A 19,674-nucleotide genomic window follows, 5' to 3' on the forward strand; every position below is an offset into this window, starting at 1 on the left:
AGCCTAGATTTCAGGCAAGTACACTCAAGTCAACACTGAATTATAAGCCCGCGCTCACTCAAGACACAAAAAAGAATTTAACCAAACCAGTGTGCCACTCGATGCAAAATCTTTTGGTGAAGAAGTCAGTTTTACACACAACCCCTCACACACGCTCAAATACAATCCCTTTGTTGGCAGCCTCCAAAAGTGGTGCACCTATTTTCTCTATCTCTCGAGTCATCTTGTGGTACTAAGACCAAAAGCAACATTCGGTGTAAATGCGTGTTAAATCCATTGCAGACTCTGTCCAAATTTTAACACCAACACGGTCAAAAGTGATTAATCGATGAGAGTGTCTCATCATCAAATTAATAATAACAACTCAACTTTAGGAGCACCACGGACCTTAGTTACAAGAAATTATATCATTACCTTCTTTACTACGTACTCATGTGTCTTTAATTAAAGTGTTAAAACACTCTGTCATGGCATCTCCTGGATCCTAGCAAACCCACGAATCTCGCCTTTAAACAATAGATTTGGTAGTTGCTTGTCTAAAGATGTCTTCAGTTGGCCAATATTTTATGTTATATAGGAACTTTAACGAAATGTTTCGGTACTGTTTACTTTAACAAAAAAAATCATATTTTTACACTAAAAAGTCAAACCTGATACTATTCACTTTACCCTTTATTTTGTCCTTATCATTAAAACTCAAAATTTTCAAGCATTTTTCATTAGTTTTTCTTATATAAGGGAACTTTAATGAAAGTACGATATTCATTAATACAAAAAACACATACAAAGAGAGGATATAATGCTAACATGGGCCTCAATAAAAATCTTGCTGGGGATTTCAACCCGGTTTAAGGAAAAAAGAGTGTCCTGCACAAATAGTTATCATCACCATAACGTAAACGGTTACACTTGATTATCTTCTAACAAAGCATCTAAAATAAAAGCATCGAATTAACAAAACTAATTTAAAACTTAATAAAGATTGTCACATGGGGTTCCTTCTTTACATTCTGTATGGACCTGGACAAACTAATTAAGAAAATTAATTGTTATAAGAGACTTCTTTGGCTCCTTAAACCCTTTATGAGTGTCCAAATTCTGTACTTTCATATTCTATGCTAATATTGGTTTTTTTGCCCGTTTATTTACTTTTCCACACTTAAACGTGAGCGCACAATATTATTTTTAGGAAAATACTTGACTCTTAAACCTAAAGAGTCATTCTTTTTGGCAAATAAAATAAGAATTTTATATGTATATATGAAATTTTCTTATCAAACTGTAGATGAGCTAAAAGCGGTATATTAGCACAAAAACTAAGTACAAACTAGAGGATTTAATGCATTATTTGATTTTTCTCTTAAAAATAAGAGTAGCGGGTGTCTTCTCCACGACAATCCACCATTTTGGGAACTGGGAAGACTAAGAAAGACATTTCAGCATTCCCTGACCATCATCTTGTGATTCACTAGCGTCAATAATCGAACTCAAGATGTTAGACCTGAAATTTGTCCCCAACCATTGGATCATCATATGGTTGTTTTAATGCATTATTTGATGGTTATAAACTTAAAACGACAACATGGACATTAATAAAACAACTAATTTTGGAAAGGGTTGCTCTAAGAATTGGAAAAAAAAATTAGGGAAAATTAGAAACTAGTTATTGTCCATACTCATAATTCACCTAATGACTAAATTAATTAGTCATCACCATTACCAAATTCCCTTCTAGCATGGCGTGCCTTAACGTTATCCTTGGTGGAACTGTATACGTTTCCAATAACAAGCCAACAAGTATATTCCCACTGTACACATGCGAACTAAACTAGTGGCCATAGTTAAAAAGAATAAAACACACCTAATCTGTACATCTGTTATAATATTTGTAGAGCACTGACCAGTTAGAGGAGTGGAAAGTGGTACAGATATTAACCCAATTGAAGTGGCAGATATTTGAATAGCTCACTGTTGGGATGCTTACGAATATTTCAGTACCATTGCAGACAAAGCAATATGCTCTAGGTGAGTGATCTAAGACTTATAAGTTGCTTTATTTGACATTTGCAGATTGAGTGGCTTTCTTAGGACCCTCCGGTGTCTATGGAATCAATATATTAATAGCTTATGGAGTCGATTCATCTTTTGAAATCCAAAACCTTAAAAGTTGAATGGTCTTTGCGTATTTAGCGGCATGATTTAAAAAAAAAAAATGCTCCCCACCATTTAGAAGAAATTATTAGCTAGAGATGACCGTATCATATAACACATGACATGCTCAAGTAATATTGAGCATTCATAAAAATTATAAAACCCGAATAATGAATTCAACGTGCAAATAATAATTTATCTTTTTCACTTCTTGAGTATGAACATCTAAAATAATTGTGGAGTTCATAATGACATTTCGGGTAACTCATGTTTTTCTTTGTTCTCAAGTACAAATAACTTTTGGCTTCCTTTTAAGACTAGATTCATCAGAGTTTGTTGAATTTAACTCTCTTTTTGGTTTCCTCGACTTGTAAGTTGTAAAGTTTAATGTTAATTGATCCATACAAAACACGAAGTCAGTTTAGTCCTCTTATGATTTTATTGTAACTTTCTGGAAAAAATGTCGGCAATGATTTTACTCAACATTTCCTCTTACTTTAATATATACAGTATATTGGCCGAAGATGAGATATAAATATGCAAGACCTTGTACAACTTGTTATTGTATCTTTTTCACAGTAAATGTCAAGAGTAATTCCAACGAATTTTTTTTTTAGAAAATCTTGATGGTACAATGAAAAAAAAAAGTTTAAGATGATTTACATGTGAGTTAAGCACATATTAGAACAATATTATAAAAGAAAAATATGACTTGATATGTATTTAGATGGCTTACCAGCCACAAACTAACAAAGAAGCTAAACTTGATCAAATAAGCAACATTAAGAGTAAAAGCAAAGTGGTGCCTCTAGCTTCAAGTCATAGTTATGTTCAATATAATCCAAGAAGCACGTCTGGTCAAAAAGGAATTAAAGAGGGGAGGAGAAAGAAGCTATATATTTATTTCGTGCAAGTATAATATTATTTACAAAGTTTGACACTTGCCAACATCTCTGCATCGTGAAAACGAATTAGCATAATTTTTACATGCATTTTGAAAAATACCACCATTAATCTAACATATGTATAAAACTCAATCTCTCGTTTTAAAACCAAAGTCTTCCTTTCCCAAAGTTCAAGATGGTTTGTTCACGTTAAAGTAAATAAAAGAACACTATTTGGGAATCATTACAAAGGACCATTTATCTCATTATACTGAGAAATGATACACACAGTTTATTGTTCTTTGATACACCTTTTTTTTTAAAAGAGATCATTTCCGAATTTTTTCCATCAAAATTCACGGATCAAGTGATTCGAACCTTTGAAATTTAATCAAACGGTTAAAAACAAGGTCATCTTTTAAAAGTCATAATAATTTCAAGGATTCGGATCACTTGATCTGTGGGCTTTGGTGGAAGAGATCCGATTGTCCACAAGAACTGTCGCTACAGTTTTAGCAACAGTTCGAGTTAAGAATCGCTATCTTCATACCGAACCCCTCTTTTCAATTTTTTTTTTTTTTTTTGCTTATGTTTGTTTTAGTTCTCTTACCATAACAACAAACTATCAAACTCCTATTCTTCAAAATATATTTTTTCATGCAAAATCTATTATCGTACATATTTAAACACTTGTAATCAACGATTTAAAACCTAAATTTAAAGATATTTGAATTTAATAGTGGTTACTCAGATAAAGTAATGTACGAAGAAAAAACTCAAAGGAATAAACAAAAAAAGCAGAAAATAAATAAATTAAAAAATGAAGTGGGAAAGATCGGTACCACGCTACCGATCCTTGCCCAGTCGTATTTAAATTATCGTTCAATCTATTTATTTTCACCTTCGCCTAATCGTGAAGTTTGAAGACAATAGTAATACTTTTTGTTATATTCTTGAGTGTGGAACGTCATTTTAACAATGTTTTGGGCCTCCCTACTATATTTTTCACTTATTTTTTTAGTTTTCGACTTAAATAGTCTATTAAATATAAATTTGTTGCTCAATAAATCGTAAACTTGCTTCCAAATAAATAAATGAAATAGAAAAGGATACGATCAGTACTTTGATACCGATTGTCCATAAGAACTGTCGCTATATTTTTAGCAACGGTTCGGGTTCAGAATCGCTATCTCCATACCGAACCCCTCTTTTCAATTTTTTTTTTTTTTTTTTTGCTTATGTTTGTTTTAGTTCTCTTACCATAACAACAAACTATCAAACTCCTATTCTTCAAAATATATTTTTTCATGCAAAATCTTTTATCATACATATTTAAACACTTGTAATCAACGATTTAAAACCTAAATTTAAAGATATTTGAATTTAATAGTGGTTACTCAGATAAAGTAATGTACGAAGAAAAAACTCAAAGGAATAAACAAAAAAGCAGAAAATAAATAAATAAATAAATGAACTGGGAAAGATCGGTACCACGCTACCGATTCTTGCCCAGTCGTATTTAAATTATTGTTCAATCTATTTATTTTCACCTTCGCCTAATCGTGAAGTTTGAAGATTATAGTAATACTTTTTGTTATATTCTTGAGTGTGGAACGTCATTTTAACAATGTTTTGGGCCTCTCTACTATATTTTTCCCTTATTTTTTTTAGTTTTCGACTTAAATAGTCTATTAAATATACATTTGTTGCTCAATAAATCGTAAACTTGCTTCCAAATAAATAAATGAAATAGAAAAGGATACGATCAGTACTTTGATACCGATTGTCCACAAGAGCTGTCGCTAGATTTTGAGCAACTGTTCGGGTTAAGAATCGCTATCTTCATACCGAACCCCTATTTTCAATTTTTTTTTTTTTTTTTTTTTTTTGCTTATGTTTGTTTTAGTTCTCTTACCATAACAACAAACTATCAAACTCCTATTCTTCAAAATATATTTTTTCATGCAAAATCTATTATCGTAAATATTTAAACACTTGTAATCAACGATTTAAAACCTAAATTTAAAGATATTTGAATTTAATAGTGGTTACTCAGATAAAGTAATGTACGAAGAAAAAACTCAAAGGAATAAACAAAAAAGCAGAAAATAAATAAATAAATAAATGAACTGGGAAAGATCAGTACCACGCTACCGATCTTTGCCCAGTCGTATTTAAATTATCGTTCAATCTATTTATTTTCACCTTCGCCTAATCGTGAAGTTTGAAGATTATAGTAATACTTTTTGTTATATTCTTGAGTGTGGAACGTCATTTTAACAATGTTTTGGGCCTCCCTACTATATTTTTCACTTATTTTTTTAGTTTTCGACTTAAATAGTCTATTAAATATACATTTGTTGCTCAATAAATCGTAAACTTGTTTCCAAATAAATAAATGAAATAGAAAAGGATACGATCAGTACTTTGATACCAATTGTCCACAAGAGTTGTCGCTAGATTTTTAGCAACTGTTCGGGTTAAGAATCGCTATCTTCATACCGAACCCCTATTTTCAATTTTTTTTTTTTTTTTTTTTTTTGCTTATGTTTGTTTTAGTTCTCTTACCATAACAACAAACTATCAAACTCCTATTCTTCAAAATATATTTTTTCATGCAAAATCTATTATCGTACATATTTAAACACTTGTAATCAACGATTTAAAACCTAAATTTAAAGATATTTGAATTTAATAGTGGTTACTCAGATAAAGTAATGTACGAAGAAAAAACTCAAATGAATAAACAAAAAAGCAGAAAATAAATAAATAAAAAAATGAACTGGGAAAGATCAGTACCACGCTACCGATCCTTGCCCAGTCGTATTTAAATTATCGTTCAATCTATTTATTTTCACCTTCGCCTAATCGTGAAGTTTGAAGATTATAGTAATACTTTTTGTTATATTCTTGAGTGTGGAACGTCATTTTAACAATGTTTTGGGCCTCCCTACTATATTTTTCACTTATTTTTTTAGTTTTCGACTTAAATAGTCTATTAAATATACATTTGTTGCTCAATAAATCGTAAACTTGCTTCCAAATAAATAAATGAAATAGAAAAGGATACGATCAGTACTTTGATACCGATTGTCCACAAGAACTGTCGCTAAAGTTTGAGCAACCGTTCGGGTTAAGAATCGCTATCTTCATACCGAACCCCTCTTTTCAATTTTTTTTTTTTTTTTTTTTTTTGCTTATGTTTGTTTTAGTTCTCTTACCATAACAACAAACTATCAAACTCCTATTCTTCAAAATATATTTTTTCATGCAAAATCTATTATCGTACATATTTAAACACTTGTAATCAACGATTTAAAACCTAAATTTAAAGATATTTGAATTTAATAGTGGTTACTCAGATAAAGTAATGTACTAAGAAAAAACTCAAAGGAATAAACAAAAAAGCAGAAAATAAATAAATAAAAAAATGAACTGGGAAAGATCGGTACCACGCTACCGATCATTGCCCAGTCGTATTTAAATTATCGTTCAATCTATTTATTTTTACCTTCGCCTAATCGTGAAGTTTGAAGATTATAGTAATACTTTTTGTTATATTCTTGAGTGTGGAACGTCATTTTAACAATGTTTTGGGCCTCCCTACTATATTTTTCACTTATTTTTTTAGTTTTCGACTTAAATAGTCTATTAAATATACATTTGTTGCTCAATAAATCGTAAACTTGCTTCCAAATAAATAAATGAAATAGAAAAGGATACGATCAGTACTTTGGTACCGATTGGTCCACAAGAACTGTCGCTACAGTGAAAATATTGAATAAATTAATCAAAATTAATGGACAATTTTTTTTAAAATAATTAATGGACAAGATTAAACACTGTGTGAGAGGTTAAAAACGTGTGTTATCAGTTTCCTTAGTATTTTGACATGGCCTAATCAAATTCTAGTATTCTTTTTCTCATAAAAATTGTCTGAAATTAGAGGTTAACATAGGGTGCAGGAAGAAATCGTTTAAGTTTAGGTTAGGTCAATAGTTTGTTTCCCTAAATTGTAATTTACAAAACATCTCAATTTACTGTAAGGACTAGTTTATATTCACCTCTTCAAAGTAAAGTAATTTTCATACTCTTTTATTCTCTTCCTAAATAATTTTAAGAAAATTTTATTTGAACCCATGTAACAATTTTTTTACATCAAACTTAAATTTAAATTGTTAATTGTCTATTGTTATTTATTGCATAATTACTATTAAGTACAAAATGAAATTAATAATAAAACTCAAATTCATCAATAAACAAATTAAACCCTACCATCACTTATTGTTTATCCTACATTCATTCTGGCTAAAACCCTAATAGGTCTTGTAGAGAAAAACAAGTTTTTTTTTATTGATGGATGGTGATTTTGAAGTTTTGAATCCTCCAACTAAGGTATTGACTCAATTTATTGTTCGTTTGATTTTAATTTTTTTAAGGTTTAGAAGATGAGTATTTGGGTTTCAATTTTTTTCATCAATCTCGAATGGTTTGTTAAACTTTCTACAGTTGGAAATTATGAGGAAAAACTTCTTACCAATGTTCTTAGATTATAAACTTCCTTGCTTGTTGATAAATATAAGGGGATGAATTGTTTAATTTGTTGCTTATGCACATCAATAGAAAGAAAAAAAGGCAAATGTATAGGTTTGGTAGCATAAAGAAAAAAAAAAAAAAAAGTAGCCATGGAAATGCTAGTGGGAAGAGGGGGGTGGGGGCAAGGATGCCTCTTTAAAAAAAAATTTAAGTACAGATGTTATTTTATAAAGGGAATAAGTGTAAAGATAACTTAACATTTTAAATTAGGTTTGAGAAGGTAGTTTAGGTAATAAATTTAGGTTTAAAGATAGATTAATTCTTTAATAAAAAAATAATATGATTGAAGAGAGTAAGTTATGTTTAGAAAAAAGTTATATAGGTTCAAATAAAATTTTTCATAATTTTATTAAATTAAAAGAGAATCAACGAACTTAAATAAAAGAGTAAGTTCAAAACGAAAAAACAAGAGTATGAAAGTCATTATTTTTTAAAGCCTTAATTTCAGGGTACGGTTAAGAATGAAATATCCTGGCTGATAAGGATTTAAATATAAAAATTTTAGTTATAGTCTTAAACTATAACACGAGCGCAATAGCAGCTGAATTGAGGGCCACGATAGTTAATTGTGGGCATGTCATTGTCCAATTGATTATGCATTACTTTCTCTAGACGAGGCATGGCGGTGACACAATAGTCAAATTGAGAATCTAGAAATGTGAAAGTTGAAGCGCTTTACTTTCCTTCCTTTCACGGGTCCTTTACTTTGATCCAAATATATGACAGACAAATGATAAACACACTATTTCCAACTTCTTACACGATTTTGTTCAATTTCTAACCGTTATTTTCGTTTTATTTATTTAATTCAATTGAAAAAACTAAACAGTTGTGTGAGAAAGTCATATCTGCAGATAAGGATCGAGCTTCACGGGATGTTTGTTTTTTATCTTTCCTCGTCCACTTCCATCTTTTGCATGCCATGAATAATATGTATTTAATATTTGCATGTATTTAATACGATCATTACTGACTGTCAGATATATTCATTTGAATAATATGTATTTAACACAATCATGGTCTACCCGTTGAGATGATGATTATATTAAATACATGTAAATATTGTAGCAAAATCGATATATTATATTACCTGTAAATATACATAAAATCTAATTGTTATTACACTTGTTTTTTATAATTTATTTTAATAATGAAATTTAAATATTAAGTAATAGATAGTGATTGTACAACACAAATTTATATGATTTAATATGATTTGTTTTATGGATTATTTGTCCCTCATGCTCACTTTAGGGATAAGAAAGAAAGTAAATAATCTCAATCATAGTACCCACCCAAGCCAACCCGCCTTAAGATGGCTTAGCACCACATGAAAACATAGATTGTGTGAAATTAGCTCTACATGTGGCCCTGCTTTCCTCATACATTCCCATCCACCAAATGTCCATCCCTAGTCAATATTATTATCTTAAATTTTTGGTATTTTTTTTTTTTTTGGGTAAATATTGAAAGTTTGGAGTGCACAACTAAATATTTGAAGGGCCAATAAAAATTTCATTTTTTTTCAGTGTTTTAAAAAACGGTTGAGGTGGCCACCTAGGCTGTGACATCCCACATCGGCCAGGGGAGTGATCCTTAAATGTATATTCACATCTCTACCTAGCACGAGGCCTTTTGGGAGCTCACTGGCTTCGGGTTCTGTAGGAACTCCGAAGTTAAGCGAGAAGGGGGCTAGAGCAATCCCATGATGGGTGACTCACTGGGAAGTTGCTCGTGAGTTCCCAAAAACAAAACCGTGAGGGAATGGTAAACCCAAAGCGGACAATATCGTGCTACGGTGGTGGAGCGGGCCCGGGAAGCCCAGGGGAGTGATCCTTAAATGTATATTCACATCTCTACCTAGCACGAGGCCTTTTGGGAGCTCACTGGCTTCGGGTTTCGTAGGAACTCCGAAGTTAAGCGAGAAGTGGGCTAGAGCAATCCCATGATGGGTGACCCATTGGGAAGTTGCTCGTGAGTTCCCAAAAACAAAACCGTGAGGGAATGGTAAGCCCAAAGCGGACAATATCGTGCTACGGTGGTGGAGCGGGCCCGGGAAGTGATCCGCCCCGGGTCGGGATGTGATATAGGCGCCAGGCGGCAGTGTTCCGCCGCGATTAACTCAAAATCGTTTCTTAAATCGGCAAGGTCTGTGCGGACGCTGAGACGGATCTATTAAGGGACCTGGGTGGTCCTGGGACCACCCGGAAGCCCGGACTAGTGGCTGTGAGACCTCCGCAGACCACCCAAATATGGGTATATGGTGGAGGAGAAAACAGCGGTGACGGCTGCTCTGTCATGGCCTTCTGCAAACCAGAAGGTGGAGAAGAACTGAAGAAGACGACTAACCATTTGGTAAAACGGTGTGTTTTTGCTATTGGTTTGAAAACACTCTCGTCAGGCACGTGGGAGGCCTTTTAGCCTCACCATTTTTATTAAAAAACTAAAAATCACGTGGGTTGCTTTGTTATACAGTCCACTTTATCAATTCTAATTTGTTTTCTCCTCCACCACTCAATCCTCTCATTCCTAAATTTAAGTGTTATATTTTAGTTTAAATTAATACTATAAAATGTCTTGAATTATATTTTATCTCTCTGAATTTAATTTATTTAACTTACTAATCATTCAAAATGTCTTAAGTTATATGGTATATATGCTTAATATGTTTTTAAATTTTGAACTTGTTGGATACTCTTTTTGTATTTTATCATTCTTTTATTATCTTATCCATGAATTTCATACTAGTAGAATTTTTTATGTGTCAATATGCATTTATTTACAAGATATACAAGAAATTTACCTAAATCCACCTAGGCGCCCGTCTAGATTCCGCCTAGGCGCTAGGCGCTAGCTCGCCGCCCGACTAGCACCTAGCGTTTCTTAGAACCTTTCTTTTTTTTTTTCTTTTTTCAAACGATAGCGTTAGTAGGTTAAATTGTTAGTTGTTAGAGAAGAAGAGAAGATGGAGATGGAGATGAAGATCCAACTGAGCACTAAGATGCATAAATATATTGCTTTCCGTCATTACGGTAAAGCACCCGTTGCAATTCCCTTTTTTTTCTAGTACAATAATATATGTATACCAAGAAAATATAGTATAAGGGTCTACCATAGTTTTAAGTGGCAAGTCGACGACAAACCTATTTTAAATAAGGATTTTTTAGTCCGAAACCGAAGCTCTAGTATTTTATCTAGCAAATTCAAGAAAAATAATTCTCTGATTAAAGTATGTATTTTAAAAAAAACTTGAACTTTTGGATATGAAATATTGATAAGGAAAAAAAGCTGATCAAATATATTGCACGTTCCTTTTGCCCAGAAAAATGAATTTTCTGATTCGGAACCATTTACAATATACAGGGGAACTTGAATTTAAAGCAAGAACATGATAAAACTATGTCTGGATAATCAAAACATTAATTGTAAAGGACCATGAATTAAAAGAAATGGTAGATCAAAGATGTTGACTACTGCTGACTTGGTCCATACTCCACACTCTTCACACACTTGAAGAACAATACCAGTACATACGAGATAAAAAAATATGTATTTATTTGTTGAAATCTCATGTATAAAATAATAATATATGTGACATGTGGTAGTCACAATTTGTTATTATAAAATAAGCAGAAAAAATTATACCATATTAACTATTTGGAAACAATCATCCATAACATTTTTTTCATGCCAACGCCACATGACGTTTGCATTAGCTCAAGAAGACGTTGCGGTGTCAATGAGAGAATCATGCTTCTATAAAGCAACACACACCATCATCCACTTTCCCAACACCACACCAAGCGAATACCTTAAACGAAGCAATTAGGCATGAAGCATCCAATTCCAAACGCTTCAATTTTCTCACTGTTTCTTCTCCTGATTTCAACTCCATGGGCACATCCTCAAGCTTCATTACAAGAAGATTTCAGCCAATGCCTCTCGGAAAAATCTGAGATTTCAATCCCATTCTCCACGGCCTTGATCACCCCCAACAATTCTACATTCCTCCCATTCCTACAATCCTCAGCACAAAATCTTAGGTACTTGGTCCCTACAGCGCCAAAGCCTGAGTTTATCTTCACACCATTGCATGATTCCCACGTCCAAGCTGTTGTCATTTGCTCAAAGCAGCTTGGAATCCATCTCAGAGTCAGAAGTGGAGGCCATGATTATGAGGCCGCCTCTTATGTCTCCCAAATCGAAACGCCTTTCGTCGTTGTAGACCTGGCCAAGCTTCGATCAGTCATCGTTGATATCCAAGATAACAGTACATGGGCTCAAGCTGGTGCCTCCATTGGTGAGGTTTACTACAGAATTGCAGAGAAGAGCAAAACACATGGCTTCCCTGCCGGGCTTTGCACGAGTCTAGGCGTTGGTGGGCACATAACCGGAGGTGCATATGGCTCCATGATGAGAAAATATGGCCTTGGAGCCGACAATGTCATCGATGCAAAAATCGTTGACGTGAGTGGGAGAGTTCTCGATAGAGCAGCAATGGGAGAAGACCTTTTTTGGGCAATCAGAGGAGGAGGAGGAGGAAGCTTTGGAATCATTCTCTGGTGGAAGATAAAGCTGGTTCCCGTTCCGGAAACCGTCACAGTTTTTACTGTTCCTAAAACCTTGGAAACAGGCGCTACAAAAGTCCTACATAAATGGCAACAAGTAGCTGCCACTGAGCTCGATGAAGATCTCTTCATGAGAGTCGTCATACAAGTGTCAGAAGGTAGCAAAACTGGCAATAGAACTGTCACAACTCTTTACCAAGCCCAATTCCTTGGAGGTGCTGATAGATTGCTTGATGTTGTTCAAACCAGCTTCCCTGAGTTGGGATTGACCAAAAAAGATTGCACAGAAACAAGCTGGCTCAAATCTGTGATGTACATAGCAGGGTACCCAAGTTCGACCCCACCTGAGGTAATAATCATCTTACGTATTTGTTCAGGCTCAAATAGGACTACTTATGTTAGAAATACTTCTACTCATAAGTGCTTTTGTTAAAAGTATTTTTACTATAAAATGTCAAAATTTTTATTTAAAACCGAAGTAATACTTAGAAAACCACTTGAAAGTGCTTCATGAAGCGCCTAGCTAGCAAGTGCTTTATGAACAACATCAAAAATACTTTTCTCAAAGTGTTACTGCCAATTATTTATTTAGAAAACTTTTGTTATTATAGAATGGATTACATAATACTCTTAGCAGTCCCAAATAGGCCTTTGGCGGAAACAATTTAATGCGTGAGGACGTAGCCCAATTATTTGTGTGAATCGTCATATATCGTGTGTTCTTTGCGCTTGCTTGTTTCTAAATGAAGTTTGGACATTCACCGTGTTCGTTTTACTCTTTTGGTGGATCTGCGGACTAAAATTTTATTTGTTGGTGCCTTTAAATTCCTAACAGGTTTTGCTTGAAGGAAAATCTACGTTCAAGAACTACTTCAAAGCCAAATCAGATTTTGTAAAAGACCCAATTCCTGTAAGTGGGCTTGAAGGTTTTTGGAAGAGGCTGATGGAGGAAGAGTCTCCTCTAGTAATTTTAAACCCATATGGTGGAATGATGGGTAGGATTTCAGAGAGTGCAATCCCTTTCCCCCACAGAAAAGTTCTCTTCAAAATCCAGTACCTTACCACATGGCAGGATGAGAAAGAAGATGAAGGAAAGCACATGGATTGGATCAGAAAGCTTTACAACTACATGGCCCCTTATGTCACAATGTTTCCAAGGCAGGCGTATGTGAATTATAGGGATCTTGATTTGGGGGTTAACAAGAAGAGTAACATAAGCTTCATTGAGGCAAGTGCTTGGGGGAATAGGTATTTCAAGGACAACTTCAACAGGTTGATTAAAATTAAGAGCAAAGTGGATCCTGATAATTTCTTCAGGCATGAACAAAGCATCCCTCCTCTTCCACTCCCTGCAAGATCTAGAACTCGAGGCCATCACCATACAAAACAGAACAGCTAGATTATGGTGTTTGCAGCATGGTAAGTAAGGATTTGTTTGGTTTGATAAGTGTGCTTTGTTGAAGGGACTACTTAGCCAATTATACCTGGTATAGTGATTTTCACATTCCCGGTTTCTCTATTTGCACTCATCTCTTTGCTTCCGCCTCTAGTTATTTTTTAATTTATTCGATCTAAAAACAAAGAGAGAAATGCATAGGAGAAAAAGAAAGTGTGAAAATCACCTACCATTTTATATAGACTATAATAAAGTCATCAAAGAAGTATCTTGGTCTCGCCATCCAACTGTTGTAGAAAAGTGATGTTAATGTAACTGATATGAGGGTTGCAATAATGTGTTTGTAGGAGATAATTGAAATAAAAGTTTCTTTTTATTTCATTATTTAATTTATAAAATAAGGTTAACATACTACCATCTAATCTTTTAGAAACTACCAAAATTCGAAATTATATGACTGTTTAAATAAAAGAGAAGCTTGAAATTCAAATTTTCAAAGTAATCCGAGTTATTATAGCCCAACAGACCACTTCATGGGTTATATTTCAACAACCCAACTGATTTTTAGTCTCACTTTACATCTTAAATTGAATCTGTCATATTTTGTCTCTTGAAAGTGTAAAAATTGAGCAATTTCACTTCATTTCTATAAATTCTGACTCATGACTTTTAAATGAAAGGGCAGTATGGTTATTTCAGACCGTGCTAGTTGAGATGAGCCATTAGGGTTGGCGATGTATGAAATTTTCAAACTGCCCTAAACCTCTAAAACTGCCAAATCTCTGCCGCCGCAGACATAAATAAAGTGACTTAACTCAATTTTGGCAGTTTTAATAGGTGAATGAGGTAAATCCAATTTCAAAAATATAGTAAAATTAAAAAACAGTTTCAGACCACGAATCAATAAACAAGCCTAAGAAAAACTACAAAGAAGTTTCCTCAGTTGGAAGTCTAGAGCCTGAGAACTGCAAGGAAATAAAATAATTAAGCTGGAATTATGGCGCGTTTACGTAACGGTAATGAAAATATGAGGAATTGAATTAAGGAGGAATTGAATTGAGAAGAAGTTGGAATGAGGAGAAGTTAGAATCGGATTCCTATTGAAGTTGTTTACTTAAATGTTTTGGAATCAGAATAGAATTCCATAAAGCTGTTTACTAATTCAGCAGAATCGGAATATAAACTAGTATGATTACTAAAATACCCTTGTCCCAAATCAAATATTTTATATATTTTAATGGGTTTACAAAGGATAGTCTTGGAAATAAAAAAAAGTAAGTGATGACATATAAGGAACAAAAATATTATTCCAATTGTCCAAACAATCAGTAATTGGATTATCGCCTATATCTAGGAAATCCAATTCCACCAATACAAGGAATTGAATTCCAAAATTTCTATGGGCCCCATTGCTTTTTTGATTCCTTCATATTTAGTAAACACCGTAATATTCTGTAATTGAAATTCAATTCTACATTCTCATTCCGATTATAAATACATAAACACGCCCTTAGGCTGATTTGATTGCCCAAGATTTATATTTTGACTAAACCCGTAAGGCTGGAAAACGAGGCAGGCCTAATCATGCATATATTGGGATATTTGTGGTGGAAAATGGAAAAGGGTCCTCGATTGATTCTTTTCTTGGGGATTCAGGGATCTTGTAATCGTGTCTGTTCATCGTATATCGTGCGGTCAGAAATCATTTAAAATTTAAAATTTAAAATTAAATATAAATACTACCTAACAAAAACTGATCGCACAATGTACGATAAACAGACACGATTACGAGATCCTCAGGATCCCCAAGAAAAGAACCCAGCGAGGATCATTTTCCATGGAAAATGAGTGTCCGCTGGATCCTTTTCCGTGGAAAATGAGTGTCAGATATATCAAAGTACATGATTCCGGAAAGAGATCTTTTCCGGATCTCTTCTACCAAGACCACTAGATCAAGTGATCCGGACCTTTGAAATTTGATTCAACGGTTAAAAATAGGGACCCTCTTTAAAAGTTATAATAACTTTAACCGTTAGATCAAATTTCAAGGATCCGGATCACTTGATCCAGTGGTCTTGGTGGAAAAGATCCGAAGAGGATCTCTTTCTTATAATTCCATATCAGTGTTGAGTCATTGATCAAGGTGATCTATAATTTTTTTTTTTTTTTTTTTTTTTGTGATTCGAATTAAATACTAAATTGTCATTAGATAAATGGATTCTCGAAATCTTAATTTGTTAGAAAACGGGCTAAACAAACATGCACGTGGGAAAGTATACAATAATTGAACCCCCAAATTTTGAGTTATTAGACTATCTCTAAAGAAGATGTCAAATTTTGAACATAAAATTTAAATTTTGACAGCTTATGTGGCACTTTGACATCTTTTAAAGTTTTGTTCTCCAACCAATATGTCAAATTAAATTATTATTTTATTAATAAATTATTAAACTAATTAAAATTTAATAAAGGACTTTTAAAGTTTAAGCAGCAATCTGTTCACTTTCCTTGATTGAAAAGAAGAAAAAAGTAGAATAATTGCATCGGTCAACTCAACATTAATTATAATAAATGATTAAAAATTAAAAAAAATACATTTAATAATTAATAAAAAAAACATTTGAAGCTGCTATCAAATTTGACAGCAACCTCTTTTGCTGCCAATGCATGTCATCGCCAAATAGGATTTGGCACTTCAGTTGAAGAATATTAGTGTGGTCTTTTTTACTGTTATAACTGATGTGTACATTTTGGCATCTCCTCTGGAGATGCTCTTAGGAGAGGGATCAACTTCTTGTCTTGAACAAATTTTTTGTATCATATCAGTAAAGTGTTGGATGCTGTTAATTAGGGGTGGTTTTTGTACATTACTGTACCAAAACTTCTGTACCAATTACCATACCAAATATTTGGTACGGTAAAATCTATTACCATTACCGTACCAAACTTTTGGTATATCGAATATCGGTATACCAAATAGTTTGGTTGGTATGGTATGTCAATGGTAATTGCCACTTTATTTTACGCCACTTAATTTGCCCAAAATCTAATATTTTTTTAATTAATGTAGAAGTGTAAAAAATATAGAAAAAATATATAAACGCTCGTAATGACAAGTTTTACAACTTTCGTGAAGAACTTAACTTTGAAAGTCGCCATTATAATCATATAAATCATAGATCAAAATTTAACCGTTGATTGTTGTTTACATTTAAGCTTCATTTTTCTCATCAAATTTTGTTTTTTTTCAGATTTTCTTTTTTGAAAACATGATCTATTAGAGAATGTAGGAAGATGAACGGTTTGGATCGTTGATATTATGTTCAGAGTTTTACAGTTAGTGAAAATATTGCTTGATGTTTATAAAGTTTCTACAAACTATATGACATCGACTCATATTTCAGTTAACCATAAATATCAAAACATGATATCAAAGATATGAACTGTTCATCTTCTTACATCCGCCAGATGATTATGTTTTCAAAAAAGAAAACTTAAAAAATGAAATTCAGTAAGAAGAATAAAACGTAAATGACAATCGACGGTTAAATATAAATTTAAGGTTTATGTATTATATTGTTGGATTTTGAAGCTGACCTTTTCATGAAAGTTGTAAAGCTCGTCACTATGAGTGATTGTATATATTTTTTTTTTTACATTTTTTACACTTTTACAATAATTATTATTAATTTTATTAATTTTGCCCTCAAATAATTATATAAATAAATACATAATATAATATTAATAATATTGATAGGTACGGTATACCACCGGTACTGATTTTGGATACCAATACTGTACCGAAATAGTATGGTACGATACAAATACCGTACCATTACCAATTGGTACAAATTTTTGGTAATAATTTGGTATGGTATGGTTGGTAGGGTAATTTGGTAAAAATTTCCACCCCTATTGTCAATTATGAATAACATATTTAAATGAGTTTTTATTTTCACTTAATACTACGATTTAGTGGTATTCTTCTTCACTTATAAGTGCAAAATTTTATGTTTAATTCTCGTCAAAGGCGAAATTCAATTCAAAATGATTTGATATCACTAAAATGATTCCATATCCACTAAAATGATTCCATATCCACTAAGAGACCTTCAAACTTCTATAAAGCTGCACAAGACACTTGGCTATTTCCTCAGCACCATCGAACTTCCAACAAGCAAAACAAAATGCTTCCAATCTTTTCAATTTCTTCTCTTTATCTTTTCCTTGTGCTATCAATTTCATGGGCACATCCTCCACCTTCAACACAAGAAAATTTCATCCAGTGCCTCTCACATTATTCTAACACTTCCATTCCATTCTCTTCAGACTTTCTCACTCCAAAAAATTCTAGCTTCACTGCTGTCCTTGAATCATCTGCACAAAACCTCCGGTACTTGGTCTCTTCATTGCCAAAGCCGGATTTTATTTTCACACCGGTGCATGATTCTCATGTGCAAGCCGCTGTTATTTGCGCGAAAAAGCTTCGAATCCATCTCAGGTTCCGAAGTGGAGGCCATGATTATGAAGGCCTCTCCTATGTCTCCCAAATCGAAACACCTTTCGCTGTTGTTGACCTTGCCAAGCTTCGATCCGTCAGTGTTGATATTAAATCCAACACTGCATGGGTTCAAGCTGGTGCCACCATTGGTGAACTCTACTACCGAATTGCAGAGAAAAGCCAAACTCATGGTTATCCTGCCGGGATCTGCACGAGTCTAGGAGTTGGTGGGCACATAACTGGAGGTGCATATGGTTCCATGATGAGAAAATATGGCCTTGGTGCTGATAACGTCGTTGATGCACGAATCATAGACTCGAATGGGAAAATTCTTGATCGGAAAGCAATGGGAGAGGACTTGTTTTGGGCAATAAGAGGAGGTGGAGGAGCAAGCTTTGGAATCATCCTTTGGTGGAAGATAAAGTTGGTTCCAGTTCCACAAAATGTGACAGTTTTTTCAGTTGCGAAGACCTTGGAACAAGGTGCCACAAAGTTCCTCCATAGATGGCAACAAGTAGCTCCATTTGTTGATGAAGATCTCTTTATCAGAGTTTTCATACAAGTATCAAATGACAGCAAAACGGGCAATAACACTATCACAACTGTTTACCAAGCTCAATTTCTTGGAGATTCTAAAAGATTACTTAATGTTATGCAACAAAGCTTCCCTGAATTGGGTTTGACAAGAAATGATTGTACTGAAACAAGTTGGATCAAATCGGTGCTATATATAGCAGGGTACCCAAGTGGAACTCCTACTGAGATTTTGCTACAAGGAAAAGCTACCCTACCCAAGATCTACTTCAAAGCCAAGTCAGACTTCGTCAAGAACCCGATTCCAGAAATTGCGCTCGAGGGGCTATGGAAGAGGCTGCTCCAAGAAACCTCTCCAGTGATGCTTTTGAATCCTTATGGCGGAATGATGAGCAGGATTTCTGAAAGCGCAATACCTTTTCCCCATCGAAATGTTCTCTTCAAAATTCAGTACTTGGCTGGATGGCAGGCTGGAGATGAGGCAGAGCACATGGAATGGATTAGGAAGCTTTACAGTTACATGGCTCCTTATGTCACAACGTTTCCAAGGCAGGCATATGTGAATTATAGGGATCTTGATTTGGGGACTAATAAAAAGAGCAGTACAAGCTTTATTGAAGCAAATTATTGGGGTTACAGGTACTTCAAGGACAATTTTAATAGATTGGTGAAAGTTAAGACCAAAGTTGATCCTGATAACTTCTTCAGGCATGAACAAAGCATCCCGCCTCTTCCACAAACTTAAGGCCATATATAGATGGCTAGGAGCTTCGATATGGTGTTTGCAGAAGCTTAAGGGTTTCGTTGCTATGATCTGTGTGCTCTGTATATGCTTCTGTTTAGCCAATTATATACATTGGAATAAAATTTCAGAGAAGTCTATTTGCCCTCTATTCTCTAGTCTCAGTGTTTTGTAAAGTAGTGTAATGTAACTAATTTGCACTCTGCAACAATGGGTTTATTGTGGTAGATAATTTAAATACAATATTTCTCATCATAGATGAGATTAGATTAATTGGCCAGGATAATATGCCGGCCCCTTTA

At 33.7% G+C, this 19,674-nt stretch overlaps 2 protein-coding genes across 2 annotated transcripts; both read left to right on the top strand.

The window, feature by feature from the left end:
* Window positions 1–11,308: 11,308 nt before the first annotated feature.
* On the top strand, window positions 11,309–13,976 carry LOC137729078 (monolignol oxidoreductase AtBBE-like 15). Its single transcript, XM_068467900.1, has 2 exons — window positions 11,309–12,548; window positions 13,035–13,976. The coding sequence occupies exons 1-2, from the start codon at window positions 11,463–11,465 to the stop codon at window positions 13,596–13,598; spliced, it is 1,650 nt and encodes a 549-aa protein (XP_068324001.1). The 5' UTR covers window positions 11,309–11,462; the 3' UTR covers window positions 13,599–13,976.
* A 3,800-nt stretch (window positions 13,977–17,776) lies between these two features.
* Window positions 17,777–19,575, top strand: LOC137730078 (monolignol oxidoreductase AtBBE-like 15). The gene has a single exon (XM_068469144.1). It carries the CDS (start codon window positions 17,783–17,785, stop codon window positions 19,373–19,375), a length of 1,593 nt encoding a protein of 530 aa, XP_068325245.1. The 5' UTR covers window positions 17,777–17,782; the 3' UTR covers window positions 19,376–19,575.
* Window positions 19,576–19,674: the final 99 nt, after the last annotated feature.

This window comes from Pyrus communis, chromosome 3 (genome assembly GCF_963583255.1).
Source record: "Pyrus communis chromosome 3, drPyrComm1.1, whole genome shotgun sequence".
Lineage (NCBI taxonomy): Eukaryota > Viridiplantae > Streptophyta > Magnoliopsida > Rosales > Rosaceae > Pyrus > Pyrus communis.